Genomic DNA, 20789 nt, shown 5'->3' on the forward strand with positions numbered 1-20789 from the left:
GTCTCTCTTTCTATGAAAGCTGAGGTTATTGGCTTTCAAACTTTACATGCTGATGTTGCCTTTGTTGTTGAGCAGGTACTGCACACACATTGCTGGATTTTCCATGTGTGTGAGCCCTCATCAGCCCTGCTTAAGAGAACCACACAGTATCTGAGTGTCCTGTTACCTGAAACCTGGGAAACCTTGGAACGTGTCTTTTCCTATGGAAAAGAAATAACGTGTTGAAAGTGGTAGTGCTCTGCTTACAGAAGCCTTTCAGGCTAGCTGATTTCTCTGAAGTCTGTTCCTAGCTCATGGGTAACTTCTATGTTTTTCAGCTGGACCCGCAGGTGTTGCAGGACAAAGATTGGCAGCGCACAGTCATCTCAATGAATGGAGTAAGTATGGAAAACAGAAGTTAGCACTGCTTCTGTACCTCTTATGTACTTTATTTCTTTGCTTTTCATTGCAGCATAGGAAAAAAAAAAAAAAAGAAAAAGAGAAAATAAAATGTTTGTGAAAAGTAACAGCTGTTCTCTTTTCTTCAGGTTGAAGTGAAGCTGTCGGTGAAGTTTACCAGTCGGGAGTTTAGCCTGAAAAGGATGCCGTCCCGGAAGCAGACTGGGGTTTTTGGGGTCAAGATCGCTATTGTCACCAAGTGAGCTGATGGGTCACATTTCTCCCTATTGTTTTTTAGAAAGCCAACCGGCCAGTGGGTTGCACCTGTCTTTACGCCACTGAGGGATTTGTCAGTCCAGCCCACTTCACTTGGATAGTAGTGTAGATGGCTGTGGCTGCAGAAAGGAGATGCTGTACATTGTCCGAGCTTAATTTTTTTCAGGGCAGAAAAACAGTGTGCACACAGGCTTTGAAACCCAGAGTGTTTACTTACAGCATATCCCTTTTCTGAGTTCCAGAAATACCCCTTGCCCCTTCACTCTGTAGTTAGCTGACTTGGTCACAAATTTCCAGAGCCACTGAAAAGTGATGTTTCCTTTCCATAATCGGAAATGTTCAAGTTCCTTGGATCCTGTTGTATTATTTTAACCCCTGATCTTTTGTCATGAATCGTTTGCCAGAAGAAACCTGTTTGTTCTGTTACAGAGTTTGGGAAGTGTGGTATTTCCTCCCTATGGTATTGCATTAATTGGAAAGCAACAGTGTTGCTATGTATCCAAGGTCTGTTTGGGAATCCTCTGGTTAGCTGCACGGAGTCACAGACTCCTTGGGCACTGGGACCCAGCCAGAAGCTCAAGTGCTCAGGGCAGCTGCAGAACAGCCAAAGCCAGGCTGAGGGAGTCAGAAAGCCCTCTCCAGTTTTAAAAGGAGTTTTTCAGCTCAGTCTTGATTGCCTGCTCAGACTTTCTCCCACCCAAATTTTCCAGAAGAGGCTTGCACAGCAAAATAATGGGGTAATTTTAGCCAGCCTAGCTGGCTGGGCTAACAAGCATTGAGAACATGGGCTGCACTGAACTCTTCTATCTGGCTTTCTTAAGGAGAGAGAGGTCGAAGGTGCCTTACATAGTGCGCCAGTGTGTGGAGGAGATAGAGCGGCGTGGAATGGAGGAGGTGGGCATCTACCGCGTCTCTGGGGTTGCAACCGATATCCAGGCTTTGAAAGCTGCCTTTGATGTCAGTAAGTATTTGTGTCTGATGTTTTCCTTTGCACTGTGAGAACCTGCGTGAATTCCCTGTCAGGTGACTGTGCTATTTTTAATCTTATGTTCCCCAAGAAGCATTAAGAGGTAGAGATTCTCACACAAGGAGAATCATTTTTAACCCTTGCTGCATGTTTTATTAATATTCTTCAGCTACAGATATAACCCAAGACATACAACAGGATGGATCCTTATACCAAATAATGCATTTGTTATTGTTCCCAGCAAACGTGAAATGGTGGGTTTGCCAGCCTTGCCAAATCTTTGTAAATGACAGACACCTTCCTCAGGGCAATCAGAAGCCATAATCTCCTCACTGTTGGGAGGTTTCCAAATTAATAGAAGTCCTTGAAATTGAGAATGTTTTGTGAAAGGAAGCCAGCAAAAAAAAATCCCTAAGATTGACAAGGAAGGGTGTTTACAAAACTGATGTTGTGTGGTCAGGGCTCCTGAGTTCTCTTCTTAACTCTACGTCTAGATTGATGTGTGCAGATGGTAAAATTAGACAATTTTGACCAACCTTTGTAAAGCTTTCTTTGATCTTGAGCAGACAAGGGCTCCTTACTGGTGCTGCATTTAAAAGAATGGCACATACGACCCAAAAGGTATCCAAGATCAGGCAGATAAAACACCTCCAAACTGCTGAGGTACAAAAAGTGAAATTCAGCCCTACTTCCAGCATCCACATGACAGTCCAAGGACCGCTCAAGCCACACTCGAGCTCTCTTTTGATGCAAGCAGTCATGAGGCCTGTGCCAGGTGCCCAAATTCACCCTCCCTGCACTTTATCTTCAATTATTTTGTGAAATTCCTTCCTTCTTGTGGGTTTTTTTTTTTTTTCAATCCCCCTAAGCTACCAAACTCATTGACTTATGAATCGTCACTAGTGCAAGTAAGGGTGTTTCACATTTTGAAAATCAACTTTTTTGATTTATATTAAATGTTGTTCTACACTAAGCTTCATGAAACCAGCGCTGGCTCTGCTGGTTGGCCTGTTTCAGGGAAAGGGGGTGGATTTGTTGTTCTTAATAGTAACAAAACTGAAATGTGAGCCCTGAATTGCCTGTGTACTTTAGCTGCACTCAGTGGGGAGTTAGACAGCCTCAGAGTCTCTTATTCTAAGTTGTTAGAGGCAGGGAATTGGAATAACAACTGTTGTCACTAACAAAAGTTGAATTGCATGTAAATACAGTCAAGCAGGTCTTATTCCAGATCAGGCTGAGGTTGCTGGCACAGCATCACTAACCCTGGGTAATGCAAGGTTCCCTCTACTTGATTTAAAGCTATAAACCGTTTGCAGTCATTTGTGTAGCACTTCTCAGTTGTCAGAAGGTAGCTCATTTAATCTGGAGAAATGTAAACAGGAAAACTCTCAGCTATTTGGGCAAAGACAAAGGATAAACAAAGAGAGCCAAAGCAAGAAAAAGAACGAATGCAAGGCCAGCAGCTTCTTTACCCTGCTTCCCCTCTTTCCTCTTTCAGATAACAAAGACGTGTCAGTGATGATGAGCGAGATGGATGTTAATGCCATTGCAGGCACCTTGAAATTGTACTTCCGGGAACTGCCTGAACCCCTCTTTACGGACGAACTGTACCCCAACTTTGCTGAGGGCATTGGTAAGTGGTAGCAGAAATAACCCTTGATAACTGAAACCCTTCTGTAGGAGGCTGCTCCTAAAGCAATACAAAATACAATTTGTAGTGTTGGACAGAAGCCTGGAACAAGCTGTTAGGGAAGTGAAGGATATACCTTGTCTTATCTTGATGCAGGGGAAAAAAATCATAATGGCTGAAAGTCCAAAAGCACTTGAACTGCTTGAGAGAAAAGGATTCTCTATGCGTCTGTGAAATAAAGGAAAGAGATCCTGTGGGGTATTGATGTGCGACTCTGACCTTCCAATCTATGATGTAATTACTGTCTATTCAGGACCATCTGTATTTGTTGGTTGAGAAATTATGCAGTCAGTCAAATTCTCATTCACTGCCTGTGGTGATGTTATTTTCTGTCTTGTAGCACTTTCAGATCCTGTTGCAAAGGAGAGCTGTATGTTGAATCTATTGTTATCGCTTCCAGAACCCAACCTTGTGACATTCCTTTTCCTTTTGGACCATTTAAAAAGGTAACGTGTGGATTCTTTAGACACATATTTAATGTGTAAACCATCATTATTTTGAAAAGAGGAGCCTTTCCCTTGAATTTGTGTTGAATCACACAAATGAAGAAGCATTTGCTGACTTGCTGTGAATGCTCATCAGATAACTATCGTCTCATACTCACTTAGTGAGGCACTAAATCCTGAATTCCATTCCCCACTCATACTGAAAGGATAAGAACGGGACGAAAGGGGTAACAAAATTCTCAGGGCTTATCTAGTGCAAATGCATATTCCTGCTGCACTATTACTGCAAAACTGCACCTGCATCTGGATACAAAGACCAGGAAAGGTTTCAGTATAAATAGTGAAGCTTTGGCCATGTTTAAGGGCTTGTGACCCCTGTCTCAAAAGGTGTCTGCCATCTAACATGATATATTTTAAAAAATTCCAGGACTTTTGCTAACTGGAGTTGTCAGTTCCTTGCTTAGAGTAGTCTTTCTGATCTTGTCTATGTCTTTGTAATATGGTTGTAACTGTGAAAAAGTATTTCCATGCCTTTGATATTAATACAAAAAGCTTGCTTAGGACATGCACAATGTGTTATTTTACATATTTTGTACATACCAGAGACTGTCACTGGAGAGATGAAAGATAATCTTCTGACTGAAGTTCTGGATTAAAATCCAGGAAATCTGGGTTTTACTTGTGTTTCTGCTGCAGACTTTTCTGCCCTTGGGTAAATTTTTTAACCTTTGTGCCTCAGTTTCTCATTTATAAAACTGGGATGAAAAACATTCCTTTATTTCTGTCCCAATTCTGCCTGTCCAGACAGTAAGCAGCAGTCCCTTTCCCAAGTTTAAGCCGTGTCTGTAGAGTGCCTGGAGACTGTGGTTGTGTCACATCAAGGTATTTGCTTATATATTAAGTTCATTTAGGCACATATGGAGAGAGTGGTTGACTGATGAACGTATCTAAAACTTTTTACAAAAGGAATAAATATGGTTTCTTACTTAAGGACGCTTCCAAATCCAGATATTTATAAAAATCTGCCTTGTTCGTTGTTTCTTCTCCCAGGGTTGCTGAGAGGGAAAGCGTTAACAAGATGTCCCTGCACAATCTTGCAACTGTCTTTGGACCAACACTCCTCAGACCTTCAGAGAAGGACAGTAAAATCCCTGCTAACCCAACCCAGCCAATCACAATGACTGATAGTTGGTCACTAGAAGTCATGTCCCAGGTAAAATCCTAAACGTGCTATTGAATCTTGTGATGACAGTATCTGGGAAACTGCAGTCCTCTAGCAAGGCCTGGTTCAGCCATCCTTCTGTGTTTTCATGACAGTTTTTTTGAGAAACATAAACAACTTTTACCCTTACGCAGACATTTTAGACTGTTTGTAGAACTGTGTTTCTTCGGGCAGTTCAGTTTGCATCTGTACTAATACAGCCTTTCCTGAAAAAATGTCAGTATGCACGCATCCTGTATGTTTTGTGTTTGTGCACAGTAAGATTTTTTTGAGAGCTGTCTCACAGCCCATGTTGCTAGCCCGGGATAAAAGGACTGTCTGTTTTTCTGCAATGCTCCTCAATACTTAAACCACCTTCACTGATGCACAACAAAATTCTTTGCTAAATTCAGATTTCTTTGAGCACTGCTGCCTTTTCAAGGCTGTGCAGAGAAATCAAACATAGAGGCTGTCAGCTTGTCAGGCTGTTCTGTACATTCTTGATTGAGTATTGGCAAATTATAAATCAGATTTTTTCAGTGCAGTGGAACACCAGCACCATTGTTATACCCTGGAAGCTGAAAAGAGCGTCTCTGAAGCAATGGAAGTTTTAATATTTCTGCTGATATTATACACTGTATTAAAACAAATACATAACTGCAGGATGTTCCTGTGGAGAGAGCTGTAGGCATGTCTGCCAGCTCTCAAATAGCCAGGATGAGAATGAGTTATCGGAGCTTTATTATTACCCCTTTCTTTCCCTTTCCAGGTTCAAGTTCTTCTGTACTTCCTGCAGCTAGAGACTATCCCTACCCCAGACAGCAAGAGGCAAAGCATTCTCTTTTCCACAGAGGTGTAGGTGCCTGTGATACCAAGAGGACGCAAAAACCTGCTCTTGGCATAAATATGCCGCACTTGAGAAAAAGAAGACTGGTGTTTCTTCAGACATGACTGGCCTGTTCCTATCTTGGGGAATTATGTCCCTCAGTGCTTCTGCTGTTTGTTAACCAGAGACAAGCTGAAGAGAAAGGAGAAAAATCTCTACTCTTGATTGGCAGGACCAGAACTGAACTGGAGATGGAGCTGTGCAGAATCTCCACTAGAAGGAGCAATAGACACTTGAACAAATGCACCACAGAGTGTGGCTGTTATTCTTGTTGGGAATGTGACAGAAGGTATTCCTCATTTTATGGATTTAATTTATCATAAAGAAACTTCAAGATTTCTACTGGACCACTTGATAGGATACCCCTTTTTGGGTGAGGGGGTGTTGAAGGATATATCACAACTGTGTCTTTAATAACTGCTGTTTTTAAAGTACTGTTCTAGGCCACAAAAATAGCATTGCTTTGCCAGAGGAGAGGAGAAGGGAAGGGTCTGGTATCTAAGATTCCCTCCTCAGAAATTCAAGTCTTGATTTGAACAGGGTTCTAAAGAAATGAAACAGTTTCGCATACAACTAGGACTGTTGGGTTTTTGGGCGGGGTTGAGGTTTGTTGTTTGTTTTTTTGTTTGGTTTTTTTGTTTTCTTTTTTTTGTCTCTCCCAACCCTTCCCTTGCAAATGTTTATACAACTGTAGGGAAGGAGATGCCCTGCTCTTGCCTATGTTGCACTTCTGATGGTTTTTTGGGGGTTAAAGGAGCCAGACCCAATGATGTTACACTATAAATAAATATAGCAAATTAAAGAGAGGCAGGGAGGATGAGTCAGTGATTCTGTTTGTGATTCTGTTGTTTGTTTGCATATAAAAGCAGGGGCAATATTATCCAGGCAGAATTGCTGAATTCCTTAGACACCACCAAACTTAATGAAAATTAATTGGGAAGACTGTTAATTCCGAACACTCCAAAGAAAAAATGTTATCACTGCAAAAATAATTAAAGCATTTGTGGACAAAAAAAACCCCAAAACAATGGCTATCAGTTTGGCTGGCTGCTTACTCCAAACTTTTATCAGAACCTCTTTTTTTTGATACTTGAATTTTTGGAGGCTTTGTACATTGCTTCTACAAGAGTCTTTTTGTGATAGATACAAATACTTGGATAAAACATGTCAGAATGTACTTAATGGACAATCTAGCAAGTAGCATGCGTTGTGTGTTCTCCAGAAATTCCAACTCTGTTTTAAATAAGAGCAGTGAGGAAATTTCTATGGAACTACATGCAGCAGTACAAAAGCTCTAGCCAAATACCAACTTTGTGTTTCCCTGCCGAAATCAGTTAAAGCCACAGGGGTTACATAGGCATAAAGGCAGCAGTATTTGTCTAGGGAATTGAAAGCATAATGTAATTGCTGGTATCCAGAGCAAAACATTCTGGCTACGAAGCAGTTGTGCCAAACATCTTGGGGGGGTGGGAGCGATTCCATTTTCATAAGCTACTCCAGCCCCTTTTACTTCCTACCCAGCTACGCAGCATCCATTTAGTGGCATCCGTCCATCGTCATCCTGGCGAGAAGAAAAGTACAGCTTGAAGACAAGGGAAGGAATCGGCATGAGAAGGGGAGGGAGGGACAGATTTTTAAAGATTGGTAGATTGTCAACATCATTTGAGGGGAAATACGACAAAGAAAGCAACCCCTGTTATGCTGAATTTCACATTTTCTGATGGGTGATGTGCAACCTCTCAAAAAAACCCCCACAAAACAAAGGAGTCTTTCAAACAAATGGAAAGAAAAAAATTAAAGGGAAATGATTTTGTAGTCACTGTAATTCTGACTGCTGCATAATATTAGAAATTATTGTACTGTGAAGTTGCAAGATCAAAAAGAAACAAATATAAATTTCGATTTTGTGAGTATATCAATATTTTGCATGCTTTGTAACGATTCTTATAGGAATTTAATATTGCTTAGTATCCCTCCCTCCTTAGGTCTGAGAGCAAACCTCTTTGTAATGTAATGTACAACTAGAAATTCCTTCTCTCTTATATGTATTTCCACTACATTCCAACTTCTGAACCCATAAAACAGAAAAAGTGTTTATAGTAGGAGGTGCTTTTTTGGGGGAGGGAGGGAATGAAGGCAAGGAAACTTGAAGGCTTGAGATTTTGATTTATTAAATTTTTAATTATTTTTTTTTAAATTTCTGGCCTTTTTGAAGGTAAAAATTAGTCACAATCCTGAAAAACATTGACGTAAGAAACATCATGCAGACCAGTAAACCACACTCTCTGGTTTTGTTTTTATGTATTTGTTCTCATTTTTAGATGGTGGTTCTATAGCAATCCTTTTACTGCAAGCTGCACACCTACCCATTCCAAGCTGTTGTTTGATATATCTGAGGCAGTAGCACTGCTGATGACTTCATTTAAAAGGAAAAAAAAACCAACCAAACTACACCAGGTAGTTGGGTGATAGCCTTTTCCTTTTGGTGTTTGGAATCTGTGGCTGCTCTTTGCAGTGTTGAAACTGGAAAGCAATACCATAATGACTGTGCCAATTTACTTTTGCCCAACTTTTTTATTTTTATTTATATAGGAAGTTAATTTTAATATTAAATTACTGATCTATAGTATGTAACCATGAGAAAATTGCTTTTGCTTTGGTTACTGTTACAGGTTGTTGCTTATAGTCTCTCATTACAATGCTCAGTTCTAATGTAACATTATCTAACATGCAGGCATGTGGATCAGGGAAAAAAAGTTAATTTAACTTAACCCATTAATTATTTCTCTTAAGTATGGATATGTTTTCCCCAAAGCTGGTAATTTTGGGCTGGAAAAGATAGTGCATCTTATTGCTAATGATGAAATCATGGACTGATTTGAAATATGAGAATTGATTTCTTGAATTTCATTTAATTTCGCAATTAAGTTTTTTCAGATAGTCTTATGTTTTCAGAAATTAAGTATTTCCAAAAGGCTTTTACGTTCTTTTCCCAGGGATGTTGGTTGGGTTTGGTGGTTTGTTGGGTGGGGTTTTTTTTGGGGGGGGGGGGGGGGGGAGGGGGATGTTTACTTTGTTATTTTTTTAATAAGCCTTATCATACTTAAACAAAAAGGGAATTGCAAAACTTGGCTTTAGAGAAGGCCTTCTGATTTCTACTCTTATATATTCCCTTGTGAGTTGTGTCAGAAAAACCCAACTCTTCCATTTTCTATATTAAAAAGGTACAATATAAACAACATAAGAGCAAACTAGCAAAAAATTACCCTTTATGTGTGCACTGGGAGTTTATTCTCTTTCAGTTTCTAGTGTATTGGAGAGACCTTCCTAAAAATACAGCTTTCAGTAACAGGAATCTGAAACGTTAAAACTTTCAACTAAAGACATTCAGGTGATTGGGATAGTCTGTGTATCTCCAGTTTAAAGAGAGGAATAAGCATCAGTTTCCTGGCATTTAGAAACTATTTTCAAATTCTCGTGGATTTTTTGTAACACTCAATAGGGTTTTAAGTAAAATTTTTAAAAGTTAAGTAAAGCAAACCATGGGAAAAGTTTTCAAGGATGGACAAGAAATAACAGTTACTAGATCAGTTTCAGCTTTGTGTTTGTGCGTGCTTTGTATGGGAGGGGAGCGTCTGAAACCAAATTGAAACACATCCATTAAAATGCTGCTGTTGTTCTTTATTCTTGCACAATTTTAACAAGTTGAGGTAGTAGCTAAGCTATTTCAGGCTGTATTTTAATGCTGCTATTTTTCAATGTATCAGCTAGGGGCAAAACGCAGCAGTGTGTTGACTGTATTTGCTGATGCCCACTGCCTGCCTCGATTCTGACCGTCAGTTGCTAATACAAGGCAATCAGCATGCACCCTATGAAGCAAAACTGCAACTTTTTTTGTTGGCCACAAGGTGGTGGAACCACAGAGTATGTTTATGGGAGATGCAGTATTTTTACAGTTTATTCATTTTACCTGTTTAAAAATCTGTTTTACCGTTGTTTATGTTAGTTTTCTACAAGTTTATTTAAGCAAATGTACTGTTCTTTAAAGCATACGTGGATCTCCAGATTTGTTTGTCACCTTTGTCACACTGGAAGGCATCACAATGTGTTCATCTATCTTAATGTGCCATTCTTTCAAGTATGTATAAAATGTAAATTGACCAACATGGCTTTTAAAAATGTTTAAAATCTGATGGCAAAAACCCAACCCTCTCTGATTCCTCACTGGTTAATTCTTTTGTTTCAGTGCTTGATCATCTGCTGGGATAACATTATCAGATGTGGCATTCTTATTATGGAAATTTTAGTAAGAAATGGGAAATGTTTTAAGAAAAAAACCCCTACCCTTTCTCTTTTTACTTTAATTCAAGAAGACAGGGACTTGTAAAACAGAAGACCAATACATTCATGCTAGATTTAAGGGATTTGCTTCTGTTCCTTGAAGAAGAAGAATCTGGAAGGGCAATTCCTAATTAGATACGATCAAATTAATCAAAGTCTTGGTGCAGTTAGCAAGTCAGTTGTTTATGCCCTCTTAAAGTTGTAGTCCAGGTACGTTTTTCTTTGTAAACTTTTGCTAACTTTGTCATAGTACTGTTACCAGAAAACTAAATCTGATACCAGATTCCTTTAACATAAGGTATGTGCAGCTGAGATACTGGAGCCTTACATTAGTATTAGCAGTTCTCCATTCTGAACTAGAATGAAATGAATGTTCATATGTATTCTATGAACTGAATAGAATGAAATACATGGATTGCCCTTAAAATCGACAGAAGTTCTAACGGAAGCACTTACAGTTAATGATTATTCCTTAAGAAGGTTTTAGGCAATAAGAGTAACACAAATGGAAAAGAGAAGCATATTTAGGAATCACTCAGATCACGTCATCTGGAACTAGGAAGACGTTCTCACTTCAGGTTCCAGAAGAAGGCTTATGCCCTAGATCACCGTGAGCAAAGACTGTCTTGCTGGTGAACGGACATTAATACAGGAACGCCAGGAATTTAGCTACTGTAGCTTCCTAGTTCTGATGTGCTGCAACCCCTCTTTCTTGCCACTGAAAATTTACAGTTCAGTGCTAAGAAAGCAAAGCTTATCACTTGCTCTCTACCCGCCCCCCCCCCCAATCCCCCAGCAAGAGATAGGGAGGAGGAATACAGTCTGTATATTGCTGTAGGTGAAATGCCACCACAAAGAAGGAAAAAGCTAGCAGAACCAGAAAGGTAGACTACTGTTTAAGCTAAAAGTCTGTTTTGGGGCTGCAAGGATAAAATGCCACAATGTGCTATAATGATGAAATGGTTGAAACAGTTAGGACCAAAGCAAACTTGAGTGTACATGTTATCTTGATGCTTCTCCTTCCATGACCTTTTTAGAAGGTCTAAAGATTTAGGCCTTCCAGGTCAAGCAAATACTTAAATGCTATTGCCAAGGATTAGAAAATTATTATATGACCTAGTTTGCCTCCACTGTTGATTCTCTTTGTGTTACCGTCATATAGTGGAGTTGCTGGAGACCATTGTAAAAACATGCAGGTGAACCACGTGAATATTTTCCATGTCATTTACTTCCATCGTTCCATCTTGCAGTAAGAAAGACCCCCCCCCCTTTTCCAACAGAAACCACTTCACATCATTCTGTACTGTAGAAACAACCACACTGGGAGGTTCAGTTTGTAGCAGAGCTATCCCTGGAGATAACTAAAATATCTCCAGTATTCTGGTGCAGAATGGACCAGGTACTGCTAAAGCTCTGGGCTTGTGTAGGCCTGTTTTACGTGTTAAGTAAGATTCTGTTATTTACACCTGTTCAAGCACATTTGGGAATTAATATGATTACAGAGTCCCTGAGCCTAGCAGAAGTGTTTGCTCTACTGCTTTGTCCTAATTGCAGTCATGTTCAAATGCTCTTGTCAAAAATGGTTCATCAGAATGGAGAAAACATTTTTTTATTTTCCACTAGAGCTTTTGTTTGTGTAACTGTTGCAGTCTTTTTTTTCCCTGGTGGTAGGATCTTCTGAGAACCCAAAACATTCTGCAGATGAACCATTTCTCTGATCTGCAGAATGATTTGTATGACAAGGCCGTGTTATATCCCTGTGGATGTACGGAAGGGCAGGCTTGTGTACAAAACAGCTTCCTGCTTGGAAGGGGAAGACAGCAGCTTTCTGCAGCTGCCCCCCAACGAGGAGCACACCGGGTAGAGCCCACCAGTGAGCAGATGGCCTCGGTCCTTAGATGCTCGCTTCTCTCCTGGGGCAGTCTGAGCGAGGTCCGGAAGGCAGTTACGGGAAGAGACTCATCCGGTTCCTGCTTGTTGTGCCTAATTGAATGATCAAATGCCAATCTACATACAGTAGCTCAAATTTCCTCCATTTTAGTCCCATTTGGGGAGAAACTGGGACTACACTAACTCCAGGTATTACACAAATAGTCAGCTGAAAACTGATCCGTATCTAAAAACTGTTTCAAATATAAGGTAAAAGCTGCCATAGCAAAAGGACATTTCTTCACAACAGCCTCTTCTAATCCCTTCTTTACTGCTTCTCACAGCCTAAGAAATCGTGTTTTGGGCTTCACAGTTACACATGAAAACTTGCAGAAGCCACTCAGTAATGGTAATATATTTGGAATCCTGGATAAAATTTACCTATGCAGGGACAGACGTTTCAAGAGATGGGATATCAGTACTAACCGAGGGAGCAAAAAGAGGGTAAGGAATTGTTGTGTTGGAGAAGCACCACAATGGAACAGCGAATTTTAAAATTATCTCACAGCAGGACACTGTGAAATGTCCTTTCTGTGTCTGTCTATCAAAAAAACCAAACAACTAAGCCTTCTCTTGCCAATGTAAGTTGCGCAGTTTGTTCTTATCTCTAGTATTACAAGCATTTATAATCCATGAAGAATTCCAAGGAAAGGAGTTAAGACTATTTATTTAAATATAAATACAATTAAATTATATAATTAGTGCTAAATTATCAGGTGTAGAAGACAAACAACTTGTTATTGTTTGGATAATTTTGGGTTTCATCAGAGTTAATATTGTTGGCATTGTTTTAACACTACCATGTTAGAGAGTCAGTTTTTGACATTTTATACTGCTGTTGCTAGTGCTTCAGTATCTCATAGTGCTCTGTTTTTGGGAAAGAAAACCTAATCCTAATAGTTTAATACTGAAAGGTGTTGAAATTGTACTGCTAAACATCTCTCAGTTTAGGCCCAAAGAGAGGGGAAAAAGGAAAGGGAAAAAAGGGGGGGAAATATTGTCATTCTGGATAGTGGGGTTTTTTTAATTTTCTGAGAAAAGTGGTATGAAAAAGGGATCTAAAAACTGTACGGGGGGGGGGGGGGGAAAGGCATTTGTAGCCTTTCTTTGTACACAATGTTAAATAAAATCTCCTGTATCTATGTTTGTCAGGTTCTTTTGGTCTTATTTAACTAAAAACTGGGCCTACATTAAACTGAATGTGTGAACTGCATTCAGTTGAGTTTGCTAGAGGTATGGAATTTAACACTGGTGTTTCAAAATAAAAGCTATTTTCTGTTACAACGTAAAAGCTGTATCACTTAAAATCTAGAGGTTAGTACAGGGTTATTGGTGAATTGAACTAAAACAACTATAATGTGGAAGTAGTTTACACGTAAGGTAGAGAAGTAGCTGGGCAAAACAGTCCATTTTCAGATCTGTATTAATCCTTTTGTAGGAGTACTGCTTCAAAATGCAACTAGTCTTGGGCCTTGGAACATTTACATTTGTGTGCAGAGCACTTCAGCTGTAGTTACATATTTGCTAAGAAATCAGCTCTGGCCTCCAGTTCTTCAAACGTTGCATGAGATTAGTGGGGGTTTTGTAGGAATCCATGTGAAAACTGAATCAGTTATTTAAATTAAGTTATCTTGGTGCTTTATTTAAATCAAATATTATCTAAATTATTAATGGAATTAAAATACATTTATAGTTCAATATAGTCCAAATTTAATATAAAATATAAACCTCTCTATAATAAAAAGATACCTACTTGTAAGCTCTGTAAGCTCTGATTTTCATTCAGTGTGGATCACAAAGATCACATGTCTCAAGGCAATATCCAAACTAGAGAAAATGTAGCTGACAGTACAGTGTTTAAAACTACACTGAAATGAGGTGCAGGTCAAGAAAAAAATGTCATGCTTACACCTAAATTGGGAAAAGAAGGGGAAATGCAATGACAATTACTAATACTTCCTACCAGTGGTGTATCTGTGTAACATAAAATAGTTTCAAAATAGTTTTCAGATAGCTTCAATGTGGAAAACTGCAAAATGGTTCTCACTCAATTAAAAAGCGTAGCTTCGTAGTGCAACCACATTGAACGGCACTAGGATGCCCCTGAGTGAGCCTGCAAGGTGTCATAGAATCATAGAATATCTCAAGTTGGAAGGGACCCATTAAGGATCATCAAGTCCAAGTCCCTGCTCATCGCAGGACTACGTAAGACTAAATCATCTGACTTGGAGCATCGTCCAGATGGTCCTTGAGCTCTGACAGGCACAGTGCTGTGACCACTTCCCTGGAGAGCCTGCTCCAGTGACCGACCACCCTCTCAGCGAAGAACCATTTCCTAATGTCCAATCTGAACTTCCCCTGATGCAGCTCCCTTCCATCCCCTCATGTCCTATTGCTAGTCACCAGAGAGAAGAGATCAGCACCTCCCCCGCCGCTGCCCCCCTTGAGGAAGTTGCAGACTGTGATGAGGGCACCCCTCGGCCTTCTCTTCTCCAAGCTGAACAAGCCAAGTGACCTCGGCTGTTCCTCATAAGTCTTGCCCTCCTCTGGACACACTCTAATAGTCTGATGTCCTTCTTACAGTGAGGCACCCAAAACTGCACGCAGTGCTCAAGGTGGGGCCGCACCAGTGTAGTGCCGAGTGGGACAATCGCCTCCCTGGACCAGCTAGCTGTGCTGTGCTTGATGCACCCCAGGACACGGTTGGCCCTTTTGGCTGCCAGAGCACACTGTTGACTCATATTCCATTTACCATCAACCCAAACCCCCAGATCTCTTTCTGCGGGGCTGCTCTCCAGCCTCTTGCCTCCCAATTCGTATGTGTAAGCAGTATTACCCAATCCCAGGTGGAGAATAGGGCACTTGCTCTTGTTAAATCTCATATGGTTGGTCATGTCCTACCCCAGGTCAGAGCTCTACCAGGAGCTCTGCTCACCTAGCCACGCTTCTGCCACATCAAGCTCTTCACTAACTACCAGGCTGGCACTTCTCAGCCGCTTCTCCTAGCTGCTTTCCCCCACTTAGAGACCCTGGGTGAGCAACTCTGCCACTGGCTTGAGATGAACTGCAGAGTGCAAGCTTGTGCAAATCCAGTCAGTACACACTTACAGTACATTACTTCCCTGTAACAAGGAAGAACAAATGAAACTTAAGGCTGGAGCAGGATGAGAAAGAACATAAGAGTGCACAATAACCATGGATGTTCTGTGCAAATTGCTACACCTGAGCAGGTGTCTTCATTTTCCAGGCAGCCCTTGCGCTGCTTCCTAAGGCTTGGAGCAGGCTGCCCTAAGGCAGCTGCTCCCCAGAAGCCCTGCAGGATACAGCTATCAGTCTGAGACAGGATCGGCTGTACCTGCCCGACTCCCGAGAGACATTTGTCTGCTCTTTGTTAGAAGCCTCCAATTATGGAGATTCTGTAATCCTCTTGGGCAATCTCATCTAGTACGTAACCACAATGAGAAAGTTTTCCTAGTAGACAGTTGAACCACTCTTGCACACATTACAGGATATAATGCTGCAATATTATGCAGGTTTTTTTCAGTGACCTTTTACATTCCTGAACTAGGATAACAGCCATATGCACTGTCAGCTAGCAGCTTTTTCATTAATTCACTGAGCTGAATGAACCACAGTCTGTTTCCTGCTAGAAAACAGCAGAGCCCCTTCGTGGGCTACTGTGAAAAATACATCATACAAAACAAATGCAGACATTTTTCACACCCCTTAATACAGAAATAATGCTGCTGACTGTCATTGAAATGCCTTTTTTTTTTTAACTGAAATATAACTTAAAAATTAATCCAAAGGTGGAAACACAGAACAATATTTTGTTGAACATATCATAGATCAGAAAACCTAGTGCAAATGACATAGGTCATATTGTTAGAAAACAAACATGAGAAATATTACTTAAGTGGAAAGGAGTCTTTCCATGTCAAACAAGTACACTGTGTCTACGCAGCAGCCTTTCAGGGGAATCCCCGCCAGCTAAGAACAGGCAGACTGACAGAGAAATGGATTGGGAAGGACATCTAAATAAAATGACTAAGACACATAAATAGGAAATTTTTCCCACAATGTAAATCAAACTATGTTGTAACATCTGCAAGCATACATCCTCTCAGTTTTAAAGGGAATTCTGATGAAATATAGATGTCATTTACTTTGATTTACAATATTAAAAATTAAATTTCACCCAAGATAACGAGGGGACTGTAAATCATACTTGCCCTCACCAATCTGCAGCCCTATGAGTTCTAGGAAAGAATGTACCTCAGGGGAGAGGCTGCAATGCAATCTTACACTGAAGTGCTTCTTTTGATGAAACAGTAGAATTGCTGTTGGGAGAGGGGCTTTAACCCATGGTCTGAGCTAAACAGAAACCCTGATGGGGAAACTTTCACAGGGATATGTCAAATCAGCACATTTTCTCAGCTGCCTTGTTCATAGCACTTTCCAGCCAATGCCTGTAAATACAGACTCTGCTGTGCCTCCCACTAAAGCACCAACACTGTAATTTGGGTTTATTACCTGCAGTTGCTTGTTATTCATGACGACAGTCATACATCCTGTGTAACAACGGTGAGCCACAAAACTTAGCTTAGCGCACTCTTTTAAAGGGAGCTAAAAGTCTGAAAGCTTGTGTTCACGTGCAGTTCTTGTAACCTAAGAAGCCACAGCTATCCTCTACAACATTTAAACATTTACTTCGCACTCAAATGAAAAGCTCTAATTAACAGAATCATAGAATCATTTAGGTTGGAAAAGATGTTCAAGATCATCGAGTCCAACCATTAACCATGCCCACTAAACCATGTCCTGAAGTACCCTGTCCACTCGCTTTTTGAATATCTCCAGGGATGGTGACACAACCACTTCCCCGGGCAGCCCATTCCAACGTTTGACAACCCTCTCAGTAAAAAAATTTTTCCTAATATCTAACCTAAATCTCCCTTGCCTCAACTTGAGGCCATTTCCCCTCGTCCTATCACCAGGCACCTGACATTAGAGACCAGCACCCACCTCGCTACAACCCCCTTTCAGGTAGTTGTAGAGAGCGATAAGGTCTCCCCTCAGCCTCCAGCCCCAGTTCCCTCAGCTTCTCCTCGTAAGACTTGTGCTCCAGGCCCCTCACCAACTGTAAGGCACAAGGTTTAGGAGACCCGCAGCTGCTCCGCTCCCGCCGTGTGCGAGCTCTGGTGAAAGCTGCTCCACAGTTCTGGCGGCAACGGCGACACCAGGCCGCCGCACCTTCACCCTCAAGCTCTGCTGCACACTCCCGGGTTCCCTCCTCAAGGTTTCTCTGAAGCTTAAAATCGGCGGGTTTATTCCACCAAAAAAAAAAAAAAATTAAATGTGTTTGGTGGTGGTTTTTTTTTTTTTTTTTTTTTACCAGAGCCAGACCGCCGCCGCTGGCCCGCCTCAGCCCAGGGGCAGCCCCAAGCCCTCAGCGCCGGGCTGCCGCAGCCAAGCCGCCTCACCGACGGTTTCCCGGGCGCCGGGGGGGAGCCCCGACCGGCTGCCGTTACCGTTGACCGTTACCGTCACCGCTGACCGTTACCATTGACCGTTGCCGCCGCCCCCCCCCCCAGGTCAGCAGCGCCACTGCCCTCCCGCCCTCAGGTGCTTTGCGGCGCGAGGAGCCTCACCCGACCACGCCCCCTACGGGAGGAAGCGCGCGAGGGGCGAGGAGGGGGGCGCCACGGCGCATGCGCCGCCAGCTGCCGCACTCCTCCCCCCCCCCAGCCCAGCCCCTTCGGCGCGGGGTTGACGCCTGCGCAGTGCCGTGGTACCGCCCGCGAGGGGCGGGGCGGAGGCGGAGGCGGGCGGAGGGGTCCCTGTCGTCCCCGCGCGCCCCTCCGCGCCCCCTCCCCCTCCCGCCGGCGGCGCTCGCGGCCCGGCCCGGCCCGGCCCGGCCCGGTCCGGTTCCCCTCCCCCCCCCCCCCCCCCCCCCTCCGAGACTCGGGCCGCGCCGCGAAGAAGCGGGGAAGGAGGCGGCTGCCCGGTAAGCGCCGAGCACCGGCGAGCCTAGCCTAGCGTAGCCCAGCCCCGACCCCCCGCCCGGCGGGGGGGTCGCCCGCCACCGCGCCAGGCCCCGGCAGGGCCTATGTCCCGAGCTCCGGCCGCTCGCACCTCGCTCCCGCCGGCCGCAGCGCCTCACGGCCGCGACGAGCCCCCTTCCCGCGCCGCCCGCCCCCGGGCTCGGTCTTCTCCTCACCGCCGCCGCCTCTGCCCTGAGGGGCCGCCGGCCGCGCTGTCACCCCCCGCTCCCCCCCGCCGCCCCCTTCCCCGCCGCCCCGTTCGCCCTCTCAGCCTGGTGACAGCCGCCCCGCTGCCGCCTCAGGGGCCGCCCGGCGGCGGCATCCCCCTCCCTCCCTCCCTCCCCTCGCTGGCCGATGCGCGCGGCGTCGTCCCTGTCACCCATTTTGTGACCGTCCCTCCGCGGCGCTTCGCCCCCGGGGGAGGCCGCTTCGGCCGTCTGGCTGAGGTAACGGAGGGCTTCGGCGTTGACGGCTAGCGGGGCAAGCTCAGGTTTGCCCGGGTTTGCATCCCCCGGTGAAATCGTTTTGTTTCACGCTGCTGGCTTGTTTCTGTAGAGAGGGGGTGGGTGGGGGTGGTGCGTGTGGGAGCTTTCTGAGGAGAGAGGTAGGGTACCTGCACTTCAACACCTTTGTAGCTAGGTTTTGCTGTGGTGGGGAGGACCTTTGTCTGGATTCTGGTCTCGTGCTTGGCTGGAGGGCCGTTTTTCTGCATTTTTGTAGCTGAAGGATCCTACAAGTTCCAGTTTTGTGCCTGCTGCCTGCCTTCCTGTGCCTCACGGTATTCCTTTTTGCAAGTCTTATGTGACCTGGTAGTGCCAGGGATGGAGGAAGGCAGGTTCCTGTAGCTGGGTCAAAATCAGAGAGCCACCAGCTTGTTCTAAGAGTCTTCCATACTCTGTGTCTTCAGAGAGAAAAACAATGCAGTGCTGATGCTCAGCAAACTGCACTCTTCTCTCCACAATGGCATCTGCATCTCACTGTCTGTGATCGCATGAAGTGTCTGTCTGTGCTAGGATCTGGAAAACATAGCTCTCCCGTAGCAGAAAAATTTGTCTAGTACGTGGTTCCACTGGGTGAAAAGTGTTCTGAAGAGCCGTAGGTTCTGCTGAAGGACGTAGTCTCTGCAAGCTCTACTCGCCCCAAAAGCAAATATAAACCTTCTGTTGCTGCTTCCTGTGTAATTAATGGTATGGACTTTGGCTGCTGAAATGTAGGCAGACTGAAGCCAGTGGCTGCTTTTAACACTCTGTGGATCATCATATAGTTCTGCAGTAGCTCAGATGTACGGTTTGTCCTCTCCCCTCCAGCCTAGTTGATTGTTGTTAGGTAGACGCTAACAAAAATGAAAAGAGCAGGTCATTGTAAGCAGTCTGAGATTAAAATTGAGAAACTGAGATGGGAGCAGTCTTGTTTCTTGCTAACACTGCCACTTAATTTTTAGTTAATGGAAAAATCAGGTTCTGGGCTGTTAGACTATGTGAAATAAGAGAAAAGAAAATCTGATTTTTCAGATGTTTTTGTATGTCTGAAGACCCATGTCTATTTTTCTTTCTCTACTGAATACAATACATAATTGTGGGGAACAAAACATCTCAAATGTTTTTAATTTAAAACTTTTAAATTTATTGTACCATTTCTGTCAAATACAGCGCCGTCTAGATAAACACTGCAGTCCACATTTCCCAGTTCTTTTATCTGCTCAAGTCGAAGAGCCATTTGTTGACATGAGCTTTGTTGTGATCATTGATAAGGATCTGTGTTCTCTCTTTAGTAGTATAAGGGATTGGTTTATTAAAATTTGATGACGGTGTAACGTCGCAGTGGGCAAACATCTGTGCAGGGATTTCCAGTTCTCATGGACTGTACTTTTTATTGTGTTTTGCAGCTTACCAGCTCTGTGGTGTTTTCCCTTTCCCTCTGTGTTCTGAGGCAGTGTGATCTCTGTGGCCTTCCAGGCCTCCTACCAAAGGCGTCTTCTGCATCAGGCTTGAGGAGAGGCTTGAGCGAAGGTTTCCCTTAATGGAGAGTGTGTCCATTGTAGCAAATAAAAGAAAACTTGGGTGCTAGGCTGAGGTCTGGCATGTGATCATTCGTGCCAGTAAATTGTCAGCATGGTCACTGGTATGGCTTAGCTAGGCTATCTAGCAACTTCCTAAGCCATACCTGGGCATCATTCAAAGGTGGTGAATCCCAGGACTTGTCCAGACAGACGTGGGACATGGCCACCCTTTCTGGATGGGGGAGAGGGGAAAGTGGTTTTGGCTGTATAGTCACAAATCAAGCAGTGCAGGTTTGCCTCTGGGCTGGAGAACAATCTCTGGCCTGCGTTACGTTACTAGTCTAAGGTGTAGACAATGAGTTTTCAAAGTTTCTGTCTAAGTGCATGTTGGAATAGTTATTTTTATGCTGTAAAGATTTCATTGTACAGGATAGATGAGGTGATGTACAGTTAACATTTTAGGTATGAATAAATATATACTTACACGTAACACGGTGAAGGGAAATCAGTTTGTGCCATTTTTGCTTTCTGTTAGTATGAAAGAGGAAAATATATTCTCAGAAGGTGGAGTCATGCGATGGAAACTCCTTAAGCGATCTTTCACTAACATACTTCAGAAGTTCTTTTTTTTC

The 20789-nt window shown here is 43.2% G+C and overlaps 2 protein-coding genes across 4 annotated transcripts in view; both read left to right on the forward strand.

Annotated features, from left to right (window-relative positions):
- Positions 1-13314, forward strand: part of BCR (BCR activator of RhoGEF and GTPase) — a 108658-nt gene extending 95344 nt beyond the window's left edge. The window contains exons 17-23 of the mRNA XM_049804229.1: positions 318-377; positions 528-637; positions 1476-1615; positions 3120-3254; positions 3652-3757; positions 4808-4970; positions 5728-13314. Coding sequence (XP_049660186.1) covers positions 318-377; positions 528-637; positions 1476-1615; positions 3120-3254; positions 3652-3757; positions 4808-4970; positions 5728-5817 — 804 coding nt within the window. The 3' untranslated portion in view covers positions 5818-13314. The remainder of the gene's footprint in view (positions 1-317; positions 378-527; positions 638-1475; positions 1616-3119; positions 3255-3651; positions 3758-4807; positions 4971-5727) is intronic.
- A 4608-nt stretch (positions 13315-17922) lies between these two features.
- SPECC1L (sperm antigen with calponin homology and coiled-coil domains 1 like) overlaps positions 17923-20789 on the forward strand; it is a 69096-nt gene continuing 66229 nt past the window's right edge. The window contains exon 1 of one of the 3 annotated variants that reach the window (XM_049804234.1): positions 17923-18121. The gene's annotated coding sequence lies outside the window, so the exon portion shown is untranslated. Of the gene's footprint in view, positions 18122-18585; positions 18605-20789 lie in introns of those variants that run through there. The other 2 variants (XM_049804232.1, XM_049804230.1) reach the window with 2 other exon arrangements.

This window comes from Accipiter gentilis, chromosome 7, assembly GCF_929443795.1.
Source record: "Accipiter gentilis chromosome 7, bAccGen1.1, whole genome shotgun sequence".
NCBI classification, from domain to species: Eukaryota; Metazoa; Chordata; class Aves; order Accipitriformes; family Accipitridae; genus Astur; species Astur gentilis.